General features: G+C 40.9%; 1 protein-coding gene across 17 annotated transcripts in view; it reads right to left on the bottom strand.

Moving 5' to 3' along the window:
• Positions 1-13,487: 13,487 nt before the first annotated feature.
• Positions 13,488-16,084, bottom strand: part of ZMYM2 (zinc finger MYM-type containing 2) — an 87,042-nt gene continuing 84,445 nt past the window's right edge. For all 17 annotated transcript variants that reach the window (XM_063394621.1, XM_063394622.1, XM_063394627.1 and 14 more), the window contains one exon: positions 13,488-15,216. In XM_063394621.1, coding sequence (XP_063250691.1) covers positions 15,024-15,216 — 193 coding nt within the window. In that variant the 3' untranslated portion in view covers positions 13,488-15,023. The remainder of the gene's footprint in view (positions 15,217-16,084) is intronic.

Genomic DNA, 16,084 nt, shown 5'->3' with positions numbered 1-16,084 from the left:
ACTCTGGTTTGATCTGGTTTATTTATAGCTCTTCAACAGGCTTGGAATAGCAAGAGTCAGCAGAAGCATGTAAGCAAGAAAAAAGAAAACTTTTTCTGAGTATGTCTGCCCACCTTGTCTGCCGTGACAAAAAGATCAGTGTTTGACCATTTAACTTCTATGATGAGATGAGGGGCTTGTTAGGAGGGGCACGGAGCAGTGGATGTTGCCCACCTAGACTTCAGTATGGCTGCCAACATCGCCTGGATCTGCAGACAGTGAGGTGGATTGAAAATTGCCTGAACTGCTCTGGCTGGACTCAGAGGGTGGTGACCAGTGGGAAAAAAATCTAGTCGGAGGCCAATAACTAGTGGTGTGACTAGTGGTGTAACCCAGAGAGCAACAGCAGGGTGTATCTTCTGAACATTTCCATTAATAATCTGGATGGTGGAGCAGAGTGTACCCTCAGGTTTGCAGATTACACCAAACTGGGAGGAGTGGCTGATAAACCACTGGTTTTTCTGCCATCCAGTGGAATCTTGACAGGCTGGAGAAATAGGCCAGCAAGAACCTCAAGAAGTTCTTCACAACAACAAGAAGTGCCAAGTACTGCACCTGGGGAGGGACAAGTCCAGGTACCAATATATGCTGGGGACCAGACAGCTAGAAAGCGGTTTGGGAGAAAAGACCTGGGGATGCTGGTAGACACCAGGTTGAACACGTGCCAGCAGTGGGGCCCCTCAGCAAGGAATCCTGATGTTATCCTGGCCTGCACTGGGCACAGCACTGTCAGCAGGTCACAGGAGGGGATCCTTTCCCTCCACTCAGTCCTGGTGAAGCCACACCTGGAGTGCTGAGTCCAGTGCTGGGCACCGCAGCACAAAAGCAACAGGGAGCCACAAAGATGATGAAGGGATGGAAGCATCTCTTCTGGGATCAAAGGCTGAGAGAGCTGGGACTGCTCAGCCTGGAGAAGGCTCTGAGGGGTTTTATCAATATATAGGAATACAGTAGGGGCAAGTACAAGGCAGCTGGAGCCAGAGTCTTCCCAGTTACAAAAGAGGCAGCAGGCACAAACTGAAACACAGGAGGTTTTCTCCGAACATTGGGAAACACTGTTTTTATTGTGGGGGTGATCGAGCACTGACACAGGCTGCTGAGAGAGGTTATGAGGTTTCCATCATGTGGAGATTTTCAACAGTCATCTGGGCATGGTTTTGGCAATCAGCTCTAGGTAGCCCTGCTGGAGGAGGAGGTTGAACCAGGTGGTCTCTGGAAGTCACTTCAAACCTTTCTGTGACTGTGGAAGGCTGATACAGAACAATCTCTGACAATGCTTATATCATCTATCAGCAAAGACCCTGTAACAACAAAGCCAGACAACAGTAGGCAGAGCTTTCTTTCAAAAACCAAAAATGTGGTCACATGCAAGAAAAGGTTAGTTAGTGCAGGAATGGTGACATGTTCTTATTTATGAACCCAAAGCTCCGGAAATGGAAGGAAATCTTGCACTTTGTCACTGCAGTGTTGTTCCCCATAAGACACTCCACCATCAGACACCTCTTCCAAATTTATATCTCCTGGTTCATATACTTCTGAATCATTTCTTACAAAACCATTTTACAGCACAAGTCACAAAGATTTTTTTTGCCACTTTTTGTCTTAATTAATGCACTTTAAATCTGTGAAACCAATAATGTCCTAGTGCTGAGGTTCCAATGATACACAGGGTCATGGGGGGCCAGTCTTGGAAACACTCAGTAGCTTTATAGCAACAATCAGTTGCATTCTTATTATTAGGGAGCAGGGTGAGGAGATGAGCAGTGCAGATTCCTACTCCAGAAGGCTGAGGAATCAGGGCTGGGCAGTGCAGAGGGGAGGCATGACAGTGTGGTTTGGGGTGGCAGAAAGAAGAGGAAATTATAGCAATGCTTTTGTGCTTCCAGTCAGGACTTCCAAACAGTTTGAAAGGCCATCCAGAGATTCTGCCCCCAATTTTATTATCAAGAAGTTTACCTGGCTGCTGGGTATTTGAGTTAAATGAGTGCTTCCCACTATTACTCCCACTACCCTGTGCCTGGAGCTACTGACCTTTCCTAGTCCTATGAATTAAACTAGGTAAGAAATGAACAGAATTAGTCATGTAAAGCAGGATATATTCAGCAAATCAGCTCTGTGATCTGGAGCAAAAGATCAGGGGTGGCTGGGCAAACTGGCCTCCTCTTTGGTAACCATGATTTCTGACTGATGATAAGGCCCTGGAATGCCTCACCATGCTCTCTTCAGGTACAATTCTTTTTGACTGTCTTGAACACTAGAAATATTTTGTAATACATGTACCTAGAATACTGGGTGGACACTTGAAAATATGCCAAAATTGACAGTATATTCAGACTTTTCCTCTGACATTTTGACATGAAACAAAGTCTATCACTTAGGAAAATTATATTTAAATAACCATTAGAAATAATTTTAGAACAGTACTGCAGTTAACTTTTGCATTTACATTTTTAAGAACTCACCATCAATTAACTTTAAAAAATTTTTAGCATAATAATAAGCTCAAGTTACTTTTCACTTGAGCTCAGTGATGCAGGTGGATACTGACTGCATATCCCCTTTTCAGGAGATAAATCTTCATATCCTGAAAAGACACTTGTTCTAACCAAAACCATCTGGAAATACTTGCACTTATTTTAACTTCAGTTTTTCCTAGTTATCTAAAAAGATCACACTGTACTTGCTTAAACAAAACATTGAAAAATGCAGTTGTCATCCATTCTATTCCTCCTGTAGCTGAACACTTTGTTGTTTTATAATAAATGGTGACATTAGTTCATATCATGTGATTAAAAAGGATTCATCACACATTAGAGCCCATAATCGCAGCCTATAGTCTCATTTTAACATTTCTCACTGGCATATCCTACTTGACCCTGCTTACTGCAGCACTTCTATTATGCTGTCTAAAAGGACAAGAGGACTGAACAGAAACAAAAATGCAGGGGTGAACATTGCTTTCACACTCACAGCTATGTGTTCAGAGCTGTTATAGCTTTCACTGAATAGAAGAAATCTGGAGTCTGGCCAACGCTGCTCGATAGAAATCTCCATCTTCCAAAAAAAATGTCCTGATGTGTTTAAAATATAGTGACCAGCTAAACCAGTGAGCAGGAACTTTCTTTCACAGGACTACAGGACACCACTGAAGACAACATGTTTTAATACAGTATCAGCTTCATGCTTTATGCACTATCACTGTTTAGTAGTGTTTACTTTTTTTCTTGGCACACTGGTAAAGTATGATGAGGATGAATATCAAAAGGTTGAGGGTGACTGATTAGATCTTTCTGTCTAGGTTTGTAATAGGTAACGCAGCATTGATGTATTGCTTAGGAAACAAATCAAGATACAATACAAAAATGCACCTTCATGGGTCAATTTTGTTACAGATGGTATGCTGATAACAACATGAAAATAGTTTTTGTGTCTTTATTGAGTGATCTGAACAACTCAACCAGATCTTTCCCGGTTTAGCTCTTTCTTTTTGTTGTCTTTCAAGAGATCTGTGGATCAAACCAATGTGAAAATAAAAGGTAGCGAGGTGTTCTCCGAAGCTGAGAAAACAGTTTAGCTAGAGCTGAACTGTGGGCAGGATTGTGCCAAGGGCTCCTGGGGAGAGTGGAGGGGCAGAGAGGCTGCTGCTGGTGCTGCAGGGCAGGCAGCTCTCCCTGCTGGGGGACAGGGAAGGAGGGCTTCCCCTCCAGCCCACAGGATTGGTGCCACAGCCTGTTTGCCTTGTGTTGCACCTAGGCCTTGCAGATGGAAATATGGTGAGGAAGCCCAAGCTTAAAGGAGATCCTAGCCTGAGGTTTAACTTGGACATTTCTGCTTCTCTGCTGCGTTCACTTAGTTATCATCATTTGTCATGTCCAGACTGCTTTGCTATGGGCTCTGCCACCCACCTCTCCATGGCAATCCTGCTTGGGGGGGCTGGCCTGGGGCACTGTGGGCACTGTTCTCCTGGTGCCCCAGGGCTGGGGATTTTGTCTTGATTTTTTAAAATTTAGCATATTTAGAATAGCCTTACAGCAGCAGGGCCCAGTGAAGGCTGAGCACATGGTGTGGCACAGTGGTGAGGCAGCCCCTGCCCTCGTACCCTGCTTCTGGGCATCCATCTGCACCTTTCTGAGCACACCTCTGGCTCAGCCAATTTAACTCATCTTCTGAACCAAATCTTCTCCAGCTTTGCCGAAATTCAGGCCAGTGTCTACCCAATGGCATTTCCCCTTCCTGAGGGAAAAAAAATCCCAATCAGTCGGAATCACAGCAGCTCAGTTTCTTCATTTTAAAAACCTACTCCACAGCCTTGTGCTCCTCTCTCAATTGCTTATGTTTCTTTCTGTGATGAAGAGACAGTCTGTCCTAGTGGCCTCTTCTTCACTTGGCAAAAGCAAGGTAGCCTTGGGCTTTCCCCAAATCTCTCATAGCCCTTAAAAATGTGTACAAACTCCTTTGCACAGAAAAACCACACGAGACATCCCACAGGCCGAAGTATTTTACATCTCCCATGGGGGACATTGCTTAGGTTTTCAAATTTAAACAAAATCTTCTCTGCTCATTTTGCAGAGACTGGTTATCCTGACAGCGACTTTTTTTCCACTTTATTGAACATATTTCTGATTGTATCTTCTGAAGTTCATTTTTCAGGACTGCCTTATAGTGGCTCTCTTTTACTCTTCCAGTGTGGCTGATGATATGCTGCATTTGCATAGTTTTCACAGTCCTCTTTCATCTCAGCTCTCCTCCTACCTGGATCCAGTCCCTTTGGCTGATCAGCTGCTGTCCCATTTTGCTCACACCTGGGCCATGGAGCATGCAAAGGGTAACAGGTGAATAGGGTCTGGTGTGGGAACCAGTGTGACCAGTCCTGCAGCTGTCAGAGGTTCCCTTCCCATGGGAAAGGAACCTGTCCACTAAACCCAGGTCCTTTTGCTAGCTACCACAGAGATCTGCTGTTTCTTCCAGAATCCATCCCCCATTGGTGCTATTTTACCAGTGAATAGGTATTTAGTCAGAAAAAGTAATATTTAAATAGTTAAATGATCATTTCCAGCACTGACAGAGAGGTACTTACTGTACTATCCAACCTCCTCATATTCTGTAGCAGCGAGGTGACTAAGGGGAATTTTGCTGCTTTGGTTTTCTGGTTTTGATTTTGTCTGCTCACAGCCAGACAGGAAAGCCACAGTGTGGCCAGCTCAGGGAACTCAAGCTCATACGGGCTATGACAACCACCAGAGGAGATATGGCTATCAACACAGAAATAACCCTCTAACAACCCTCCATGATAGTGGTACCAAACAAGTTACATTTCTTAAAAAAGGAGATTTCTCTTTTTCTATGCAGCAGTGGGGGAAGATGTTGGAAAACTCTTTTAACTTTAGCACAATAGTGTTTGATCCCTATATCCATGGTTAATGCTTATTTTTGCACCATATAGTGTTTAGTAGAAATGCCAGAGATTAATGTGGCTTTGTATTAACTCCCCACCTCTGTGACTATTAAGTCCTGTGCCAGTTAGAGCTTCCTTATTTACTTATATCAGTGATTAGTCTGTACTGGTAGATGACTTAGTTTTGAAAACAAAGATAGTGTGCCAAAGCAAAAAATGATAAGAAAAGTGCATCATGACCTGACCACATATTTGAGATACTCTTAAGGAGAAAAGATTCATTAGAAGATCTGGAACTATGAAAAGGAAACATAGGGAATGGGATGTTCCCAAAGAACCACCGAAGACCCTCAAGAGACCCCTACTTGTACCCAAATAAGTCCACAGATATAATTAGCATATGTGGATGAATTCAGGAAATGTAATGGATATGTAGTAGAAATGTAGAGAATATGTATTGTTTTGTGAATATAACCTGCTCTGTTAGGCTGCTGGGTGTGCATGTTGGGTGGAGTGATCCCCATGCACCCAGTGGTCTCCGAGTGGACTTGGTCTCCCAACACCGCTCCTTCCATGCTGAGGGATTCAGTGATGAAATCACTGCTGCTTGGCTCAGTCCTCCTCCACACCACGTACCCACACGCCCTGTGGCTGGGGGTGGCTGCAGGCCTCCCGCAGTGCTCTGCTGCTTCATTTCTCTCCTGTCTGTCAAATTAGAAACAAATACGTGCAGTGTAAAATCCCCACAACTCTCCGACTTCGTTTTAATTATATATTTTTGTTTGAATTTATCTGGTTAACACTGGCTTTGTCTTGCCCTGCTTTATTATATTACATTGATGTGCCTGGAAACCAGCAGCACTGAAAATAAAGTTCAGAAAAGTAACAGAGTTGAAACTAGATAATTATTGTCCATATCATTCTTACATGAAATAGATTTTTTTCTTAAAATCTTTTGCTTGTTAACAGCACTACATAATTACTGTATCTCATTTCACTTTAATGTGAAACTCTCTGGGACCTGCATTGTCCGTGCTCCTGAGTTTCCGCAGAGTTCACAAAAATGTGGTTACACCAAGCTTTCATTGTGCGTGGTGTCAGCGATGCGCTGTGCGCTTTGTTGGGCACCGCTGCGCACGGGACCGCCCAGACACCTCGCACAATGGCAGGAAAAGGCTCCCGTCTTGTCAGCAACACCAGATTTGTAACAGAAAAAAAAAAAAAGAAAAAACTTCAAACCATTGTCTTCTGTTGGAAGAGTATATGTTCTACTAAAAGCTCTGATATATTGTTTGTCTTTTAATGCTTTTTTGCCTCAGTGAAAAACACGCAATGGCTGCACTGTGGTCTGCTTTCTCTCATGCATCACCAGCTAATACAGCTGGCACTGCCACTGAGATTGTTTTGCAGCACTCAGAACACCGAACAACTAAAAATTATGATGAAAATTACTACAAATTCTGGAGTACCATTATATAAGCTACCTGCCTGCTGACATACATTGTTTCTTCTGTGAAGACGACAAACTTCTAACTCAAGACATATGGAAGTCAAACCTGGCAGAGACTACAGCAGTATACAGCAAACAGTGTAATGTTCCCTTTTACAGGAAAAAACCCTGATTTAATTCTTACTGTAGCTGAGAAACAGAATCACCATAATATGCCTGCAGATCTATGTACAAAGCTCATGGAAGCCATTGTCACTGCTCTCCTTTCCTGCAGTCACCACTGTGTCAGGACCTCTCAGCAGCAGGTGATACAGCTCAAAAAGGCTGAAAGACATGTAGCATTTTTGTATTTGAGAAATACTGTTTGGCATTGGGGAAAAAATGTAATTACTATGCAAAATGCTTAGTTTGAAAATACTGGTTTTTGTTAAAAGAGAAAAGTTGATTTGTTTCAGGTGTGTTATACATGCTCAGAATTCACTATTGCGATCCCAGTGGGAGAGACTGCTTAGAATCGTAGAATTGTTTGGTTGCTCAGAGCCCCACCTAACCTGACTGTGAATCTTTTCAGCAATGAACTATGCACCACCTCTCTGGTAACCTGCTCCAGTGTTTCACCACCCTCATTGTAAAAAATATCTTCCTTCTATCTAGTCTGAATCAACTTTCTTTTAATTTAAAAACATTACTCTTGTCCTATCACTACAGGCCCTGCTAAGATTTCCCCCCCCATCTTTCGATTAAGCCCCTTTACACTCTCCTTAAGACCCTTCTCTTCTCCAGGCTGAACAACATCAGCTCTCTGAACCTTTCCTCAAAGTTGTCCAGCACTGAGCATCTTTGTGGTTCTCCTCTGGAGTTGCTTCAACAAGTTCATGCCTTTCCTACACTGAGGACCCCAGAAATGGATGCAAACCCAGTTTCTGATGGGCTGAAAATGATGCATGAAAAGATTGATTTTCTATGCCTGATCTCCCTGCTATATCTAAAAAATTAGTTTTCTCAATAGCTGAAGTCTTGATGAAAACTTTGGGTTTGGTCAGGTCCTTAGCAAGTTCAGTAACTGCAGCACTAAATCTGGTCCCTTGTTAAACTGACTGCAGAGCCACCAAGGAATTTCAGAATCACAGAATATTCTGAGTTGGAAGGGACCCACAAGGATCATCGAGTCCAGCTCTTAAGTGAATGGCCCACACAGAGACCAAACACACGACTTTGAATTATTAGCACCATTCCCTAACCAACTGAGCTTATCCCTGGTATTTCACAGAATTCTCTCTTGTTCTGACAACATATTGAGGCCTAACTTGCCACTGGCCTGTGGTTCTAGGGATTTAGTTGATGTGAGGAGTTACTTTGAACCTTTTCCCCCTTTACTTTGTGGGACTGTCCAGTTGAAACTCACTGAGAAACCACTGTGTCTTGACAAGACACCAAGGATACAGATGAGAATGTTCTCCCCTGAGGCTGGGGACACGTTTTTAAAATACGCCAAAATACACGCTGGACACCACCTCTGGGAATGAGGTGGAATTTCATGATAAGGAATACTTTCTGCCTGAAGGTCTTCAGAGATGACTGCTTCAGTAAGAGCTGTCCAAGATACAGGAACATGTATATGAACAGATCTGTCCATTGCTAAAGGTGCCTGGGCTCCTCTCCTCCAACCAACCTGAACTGAAGGGACACACTAGTAGAGAATTCAAAGGCCTTTTCAGTTCCATCAGCTGACATTAGGGCCAAAGATTGCTCTTCCTCCTGTTCTCTTTCAAACTTGCCTTATTTACTATGTTTTACAACTTCCTCCTTTAATCCCTGTTGGTCACTGATACAGCCAGAACTCATCAGAGGGGAAAAAAGGAACAAAAAAAGCTTAAGTTAAGAGAAATCAGATTATAAATCTTCCTGCATTTATTCTTTTTATTACCATAATAGAGTTGTTACTAATGTGGATGTCACATATAGGGCTGGAGAAAAGACAAGCAGAAAATATTTTAAGATATAATGAGGAGGGAAGATTTTTGGAACTAGTTCTTTTCTAGAGGTACCGAGGCTGATGATTTTGCAATGATGGTGAGCCCCTTCCTTTGTCTTAGTGACACAGCTTTATCCTGAGCTGAAAAGCACTCGCTTCACTTCCAAGAAGGATATTTTAAAAAATATTAAAGACTAGAAATGCAAATACTACACATATTGCCTTGTGAAGTGCATGCTGAAAGCAGAAATAACCTCCATGACTGGAAGTAATTTTCATGACTTACTCAGCTAACATACTAAAAAATAATTTTTCATATTTTAAACTGGTAAAGCACTTCCAGCGTTTTCACACAAATGAAATGTCAGCAGTTTAAATTCCACAGATGACAAGGATGTTCCTATTCCTTTGCCTAAAAGGACAGAGGTTTTATGTTTTTTGACCCAGAATTTCAGGAAAAACCAAAATCGAGTAGGTACTCACAAGTACATAAGCACATTGTACATGACACAACCCACTAATGCTTTGAACACTTCCCTCTTCTGTGATGGTGAACAAGGAACAATTATTTCAATAAATAAATGAACAAATACATAAATGAAGAAAAAATATGCTTATTTAACCCTAACTCTCCTTGTACTGGGCAGAAGACCTATCCTTGAGGAGTTGTTCTGAGTGAAACCAAAGAACATTGCAAAAATTGCTCTGCTCTGGCTTGGGGGAAGACCTAGCCACCAAAACAAATTTTTTTTAATATACGAACTGAAACCCAGGAACAGGCATAACTCAAAGAAGGAGCTGGTTTATTGTTAGGTTTTGTTCTTTCCAGACCTCTCAAGTCCAAACTACTGCCTCTCCTGCTTGGCATCCATGGGCTTTGCCTTCGAAAGCTTTCACATTCTGCACAGCTGTAGGCACCCAGTGACAGAGGGACACACATTTTCATCTGCATTCTCATAACTCTCAGTAATTTGGGCCAAGGCAGGTAATACAGAGTAAAGATTTAAACCAGGGCAACAGTTTTAGGAAGCTTTCAGCTCTCATGTCAGGAAGGAAAACAGCAGCTGTGCTGCTGCCTTGACACTGTCCCCTGCCCCAAGGCAGGGTGGCAGCCAGAAATGTCCCTCACCAAGTGCCACATGCCACCTCTCCAGGAAATGCCACATTTCAGAGAAAGCAAAACTCAGATCATGTTCACATCTCATTCATACTCACATTGCTGGAATTTGGAAAAGTAGTTGAGTAAGAAATCAAAGTTGAGCTTGATCTTCTCATTTTTTTTTTCCTATTTCCTTTTTGTGAACACTGCAGAAATTGCTCTGCTCAAGTCTTCCTAGTTATGACAAACAAGAGGGCTACTTTATGGCTCCTTGCCAGTAGCCACCTCTCACGTCCTCCTGCCAGCAACAGAGGAAATGGCTGATGGTGTCCTTGAAGGATTTTTCCAAGAACTCTGTTATCTTCAGAGATTTTCTTCTTTCATTTCACACACCAAGCAAAACAAAACAAAACCAAACCAACAACAAATAAAGGGGGGTGGGGGTGCAAAGCACACTGGAGGTAGAAAAACATGTCACGAAACAATCAGAAGTGCTGCAATACTTCACCAGTACCTGGGACACAATACAGAGAGTTAACTGCATCCTTCCCTACTCAAATTATGCACTTGCAATCTGTGTCACACATGACTGCTGTATCAGTAGCTTTATTCCATAAAGATAACCAGTTCTTGGGTGAGGAAACAATTTTCCAGATATATGTATCTGGAAACACCAACACACCAATTTCCTGAAACCAAAACTTGCCACTCTAAACCCTTTTAAATACAGACCTCTTTTCCACATCCACCATGTGTACAGGAATTGCTGGCTGAAAAGCTTTGAGCTAGGCTATGCAGGAAGCTGTAACAGGTGTCAGAAGCTCAGAGGGCCTCATCAGAAAGTAGATATTAAACCTGCACCTTTTAAACTCTGCTAGGTGTTCAAAGTGGACACAGTCAACCTTTTCTGCCTGGTTTCCCTGTGTCACAGACACAAACACCAGCCTGAGTTTCAAAGCATGTGCCCCATCACATGCTAGTCCCAGGTGCTGTGGCTCGTGTGCCGAGGCTTTTGGGTTTCAACACTTCAAACTCAAAAGCTGCCAGAGGAAAGCTTTATTTCTCACTTGAGGAATGAAAAATTGCCACACATAACCAAGTCCCTGGGGACAGCAGGCCACACTCATAACCCTCATGAGACACACAAATCCTATGGTTTAGTTCTAACCCTAAACAAAGGGTAGCTCAAATGTCAATGCTTCCAAAACATCATTAACCTTTGGCATTATAACCCAGAGACTCATTTCACTTACGATGGCCAAACACCCTCTCACATCTCAGTAACCTAAACTCCCATTCCACTAACTCTGCAACATACCCAGTCCTGCACATAACATGTATTATATAATGCACAACATGAGCGCAATGAACTGAAGAGTGGATGTTGAAAAAAATGGAAATTAAAATATTTAACTGCTGTTCCTAACAGTAACAGACAAAATGGGAAAGTGGAACAGAAAAAAATTCCCCCTATATAATAAAAAATGTCAGCAAAAATGGGTATGGGATGAGTTCCTCCCATTACTCATACCTTTTTCTCTTCTATCTTACATACCACTTCCTTGTAGGACTGCAAGGTTTATGGACCACCTCTCCTGTTTTCCCCACCTATTTATACAGCCTCTCTTGGGACAGCATCATAGATACTGAGAAAACAAATTTTACTGCACTGTGGAGTCCCACTGTGAGCACTTTAAAGGTAATTAATATTGTACACAGTGAAATTATTTCACAACCACAACCTTTTGTTCAATAAAAATCAACTGTTGCAATTTCTGCTTAGTTCCCTAATTAGAAAAAGTTGCATTATTCTCATTGACCTAATACGGTCACAGATAAAAAAAGATGACCAACAAAGTAAATTCATTTTCTGAAAATTGCATCAATTTTTCACTGCTTCTCACACTAGACTGTGCCTCCTGTGTAATTTTCTTATTGCCGCTCTCCAACTCTCTTAGTGTCTTAAGGCCACTGCTTCACTTGGGAATTGTTCAAAACTTGATCTGACAGCAAGGAGATGCAGAGCACATGTTGGTACGACTGGAGAAGTTAAGAAAACCCCGCCAGGACTGGAGTGCAGGGCTGTGTGTGGACAGAGTGGTGCAGTCCCCACACTACAGTTCTCAGGGAATCTCTGCCAGAGCTCACAGGGATGCCCTGGATGCCCTCAGCAGCCAGGGTGCCACCACACACCCTCTTTAAGGGGAAAGTGAGGGCAGGTTACTTAGACACTTCACTACCTGAAAGGTGTGTGCCTGTGGAGAACAGAGCATCGTATTTTGTCCTGCACAGCATGTAACTTCTTGACATCAACCTTATTCTACTCCAGTTGCTGACAGTTCTGCCAAAGGAAAAAAAAAAAAAAAAAAAAAACAAAAAAACAAAAAAACCAACCGATTTGCCCTGAACTTCTAATTATTATAAAATTGCATAACTTTATTTTTTCAGAACTAAGGTATTTTATTGCATTTCGCATCACCATTCAAATTTAGGAATAAAATGCATACATTGAACCATGATGCAGACCTGACTGCAATATCTCTGCAGTTTACAACGTTCAATCTGAACACATGAACCACTCAAAAAACATTATTGCTGATGATGGAATAGCTCCATCTTCTGGAATAAGTTATTTTCTTGACAACCGTCTTTGTATCTCCAACATGGATCTACATGTAAAAATGTCTATTTCAAAACTCAGCTTGGCTATTTATACTGATGGCAGATGAATCTGGGGTAGAAAATGGAAAGAATTTACAACAATAACGTAGTTTCTGACAAAATTTAGGAAGCATTATTTCCTTCTGGTGCTGAAAATGCCTACAGATTGTTCAACATGACATACTAAAGACTGACCTTACTATTTAAGAAATCTGATTTTGAGAATTTAAAATTCTTGCTTAAGACAAAACACTCAACAGATATACTTAACTTTCAGTTTCACATTAAAGGTTCGCAGTTATACAAAAGTGTGTTTGTGATTAAACACTCATAATCAGGGAGCAAGGGAAGCCTCTGCTGAAGTCCTCGAAGTCTGAACTATAGAGAAGGGGCTGCAAGTGATCCTTACTGGTATTTATCAAAACACTTAAAAAGTTACATTTAAATGAAATATTTCAAATTTCCTTTTTCGCTAGGTAATTAGTAATGATCCCCATATGTAAATTTAATTTATGGCCAAGTCAGGTGTTAAAAAAGCTGGAGAGACCAGAACAAAACAATGACTACAATTCCTGATTTCATCCCTTTTATGTATAGTGGGCATATTCTACAGCTGCTGTTTGAAAAAAACAAGTGTTAATGAACTAAGTTTTTAAATATTCACTCACGAAGGGAAAGGTGCATTGAAGCTGTTGGTGATCTACTCACTGGTGCTGTGTTGTATTTCTTGATTTCACAGGAAGGGTAATGCCATCAAAAAGAAATGAAAAATTAAACATGTACATTTCCATCTCCATTTGAAATAGTGGTATATCTAAAATCAATACATACTCACAGACACACCAGAATAGCAGAAATTTAAATAAACTTGTTTAACAAAACAAAGCAACTGAAGCTTTATTTATCTATATAGAAAGATGCATCCTTATGTGCATTCTTTTAAGCTAAGGAAAATGAAAAAGCCATGCAGCCCTTGCAAGAAATAAATCCTTAGGTGGTAATATATATACATAGAAAAATTCTCCTTTAGTAGATGATTCCTCTCAACAGATAATTAATGCCATTTAGGAGAGACTTAAGCTTATGAGTACTCTACAGTAGAATATTCTACTACATTTTTTTTTCAGTACAATAGCAAAACCATTGTTTGAACCACCATATTGTTTGCATCAGTTAAATAAGAGCAAATAACAAAACTTGTGCAGTTAAACACGTATCTGGAAATCAGACTACTTAAGTAAAGTAAGCACAAATAAAGGATATAGAGCAAATGAAAGGATTTTTCTTCAAGAAAAATTATCTTTCAACTTGTTGCAACTTCACATCTCATATGGCTTTTGAATGGAGGCATTAGTTAAAAGAATTTTCCCACCCATGGTCAAGTATTGACTGTATTTAAATACAGCAATGCAAGGACAAACAGAAGTTAAAAATTTAGCATACCGTATTACCTCACGTAATATGGCATAGAACCCCTTTCTATAAGGCTACAAAGGACAAATTTACATCAATATGAGGTACTGGCATTTATGATTCGAAAAGTAAAGATGAAAAAAGGATTACACAGCATTGTCATCAGACATCTTTTTTTTTTCCTTTTTTTTCTCCTTTTTTTTTTTTTTTTTGAGGAGCTTTTGGTTTTAGTTTTCTTTTTTACAAAATACATGTCTTGATGACCACATGCTCTAAGCTTATATTCATTTATTTTTACATATATATTTTATTTGTAGGGGCAATTGAGAGAGAGTCACAAATAACAAAAGGACACTAAGGTTTTAATAAGGGCAACAAAAAAATGTGTTCACCAGAATCGATTCACATTAAAGTACACCAATATTGACAGCATTCTCCTTTGTCTATTTTTGGTACATAAGATGGAATCTCTCTACATAACCTTATAAGGCTTCAGTAACTAAAAAGTAAAAAACCTATTAGTTTACAATTCATTTAAAAATCCTGAAAGACACAGCAAGTTCTAAACTTTAGTAGTGCTACCCATACACAAGCGTCCGGTTTAAGAAGCCATTAAAAGAGCCTCCTCCAAAGGAGCTTCCAACAGCAGAGTTGTGCAACATGGATGTATCTTACTACAAGGGGAAAAAAAATTACACATGGCACATTCTCATTCATATTTTGCAATGTAAAAAGTTACAAACATACCTAATCAAATAAATAATAAAAAAAGAATCTGAAATGTGTTTGTTATGTATCCTAAAACCACTACGCAGAATAATGGAGACTTTCACTCACAAACTATTTACATGGTAATACCCAGGTGAGGGTACACACTGCTACAAAACTCATAAAACAAAGGGTAAACTTGAAATGTTTTCCATAGTAAAGGTCTAGCAGCATGACTATATCTAATGCTGTTCGTTGCCGTGACAGTTTTTGGAAGTTTGTTTCAATCTATGTCTTCATCCAGTTCATAATTGTCTTTGTCATAAATGTCTTTTACTAGAAGAACCCGTACGAGCATGTTTTCCAAAGTGTTGCGGTCCAGTGAGGTGGCAGTGTACCAGATGGGGCTCTCTGCCGACACGGAGCACTCCGGCTGCAGATAGAACATGTCTGTCCTCTGATTCAGATTCTGTGGGCTACAAGGAGGAGGACACAGCGGGTTACAAACACAGCCTCACTGGACAAAACAGTACGTCAGCAGTTCCAAAATCCTGCACAAACAAAATTCTAACTGTACCTAGGCAAGCTACAAAAACAACCCCAAACCAACCAAACCAAAAAGAATAATGTGGAGAAATGCGGTCTTGCTGACAGAAGGAGCCATGCCAGCTCTGGCCCAAACCCAGCCAGTCCCACATCCTCAGAGTCCCAAATGCCTGCAAGGATGCAGGAGACCACAGACTCCTCAAAAACCTGCAGATCCAGGCCTTGCTAAACCAGAAAGCACTTTCCTTGACTTGCAAAGAGGCCCAACACTAATTACAACACCAATTACATCAATAATTGCTCACACAATTGTTGGCTGATGTGGAAAGCCTGGGGTTCCCTTGAAAAGTCAAGGATGGTAGTTCTGAGATACACAGAAATGTAAGCAGCTAAAATCCCTCCTCATCCTATTTTATTTAGAAGTTGGTTGTTATAAATCTTAATCCTTTAACTCCTTACCCACTATATTAAGGAGTTAGATGCAGCTCAGAAACATCCTCTAAGACACTAGAGAAGACTCCTTTCAGGAAATCCTAGCAGTTCATCCATTTAGGCAAGTCTTAGAAGAGAATTTTTAATTCTGGATGAGCAAGTGATCATTCAAGCTCCCTCCTTCACAAATATTCCCTCCTTCACAAATACTGCAGACTTCAGGAGTCCACTCTATCCCATGTTTCTTCAGTAAAAATAAGGATTTTTACCAGTTCATCTTCCCAAATTGGTTAATAAGATTTCAGGTGTTGCTCTTCACCTGCTGGGGTGATTGTTGGATTGTTTTGCTCTCATGTAAATCAGATT

This window comes from Prinia subflava, chromosome 3 (assembly GCF_021018805.1).
Source record: "Prinia subflava isolate CZ2003 ecotype Zambia chromosome 3, Cam_Psub_1.2, whole genome shotgun sequence".
Lineage (NCBI taxonomy): Eukaryota > Metazoa > Chordata > Aves > Passeriformes > Cisticolidae > Prinia > Prinia subflava.
The sequence above is the reverse complement of the archived record's forward strand: the minus strand, read 5'-3'. Positions and strand labels throughout refer to the sequence as shown.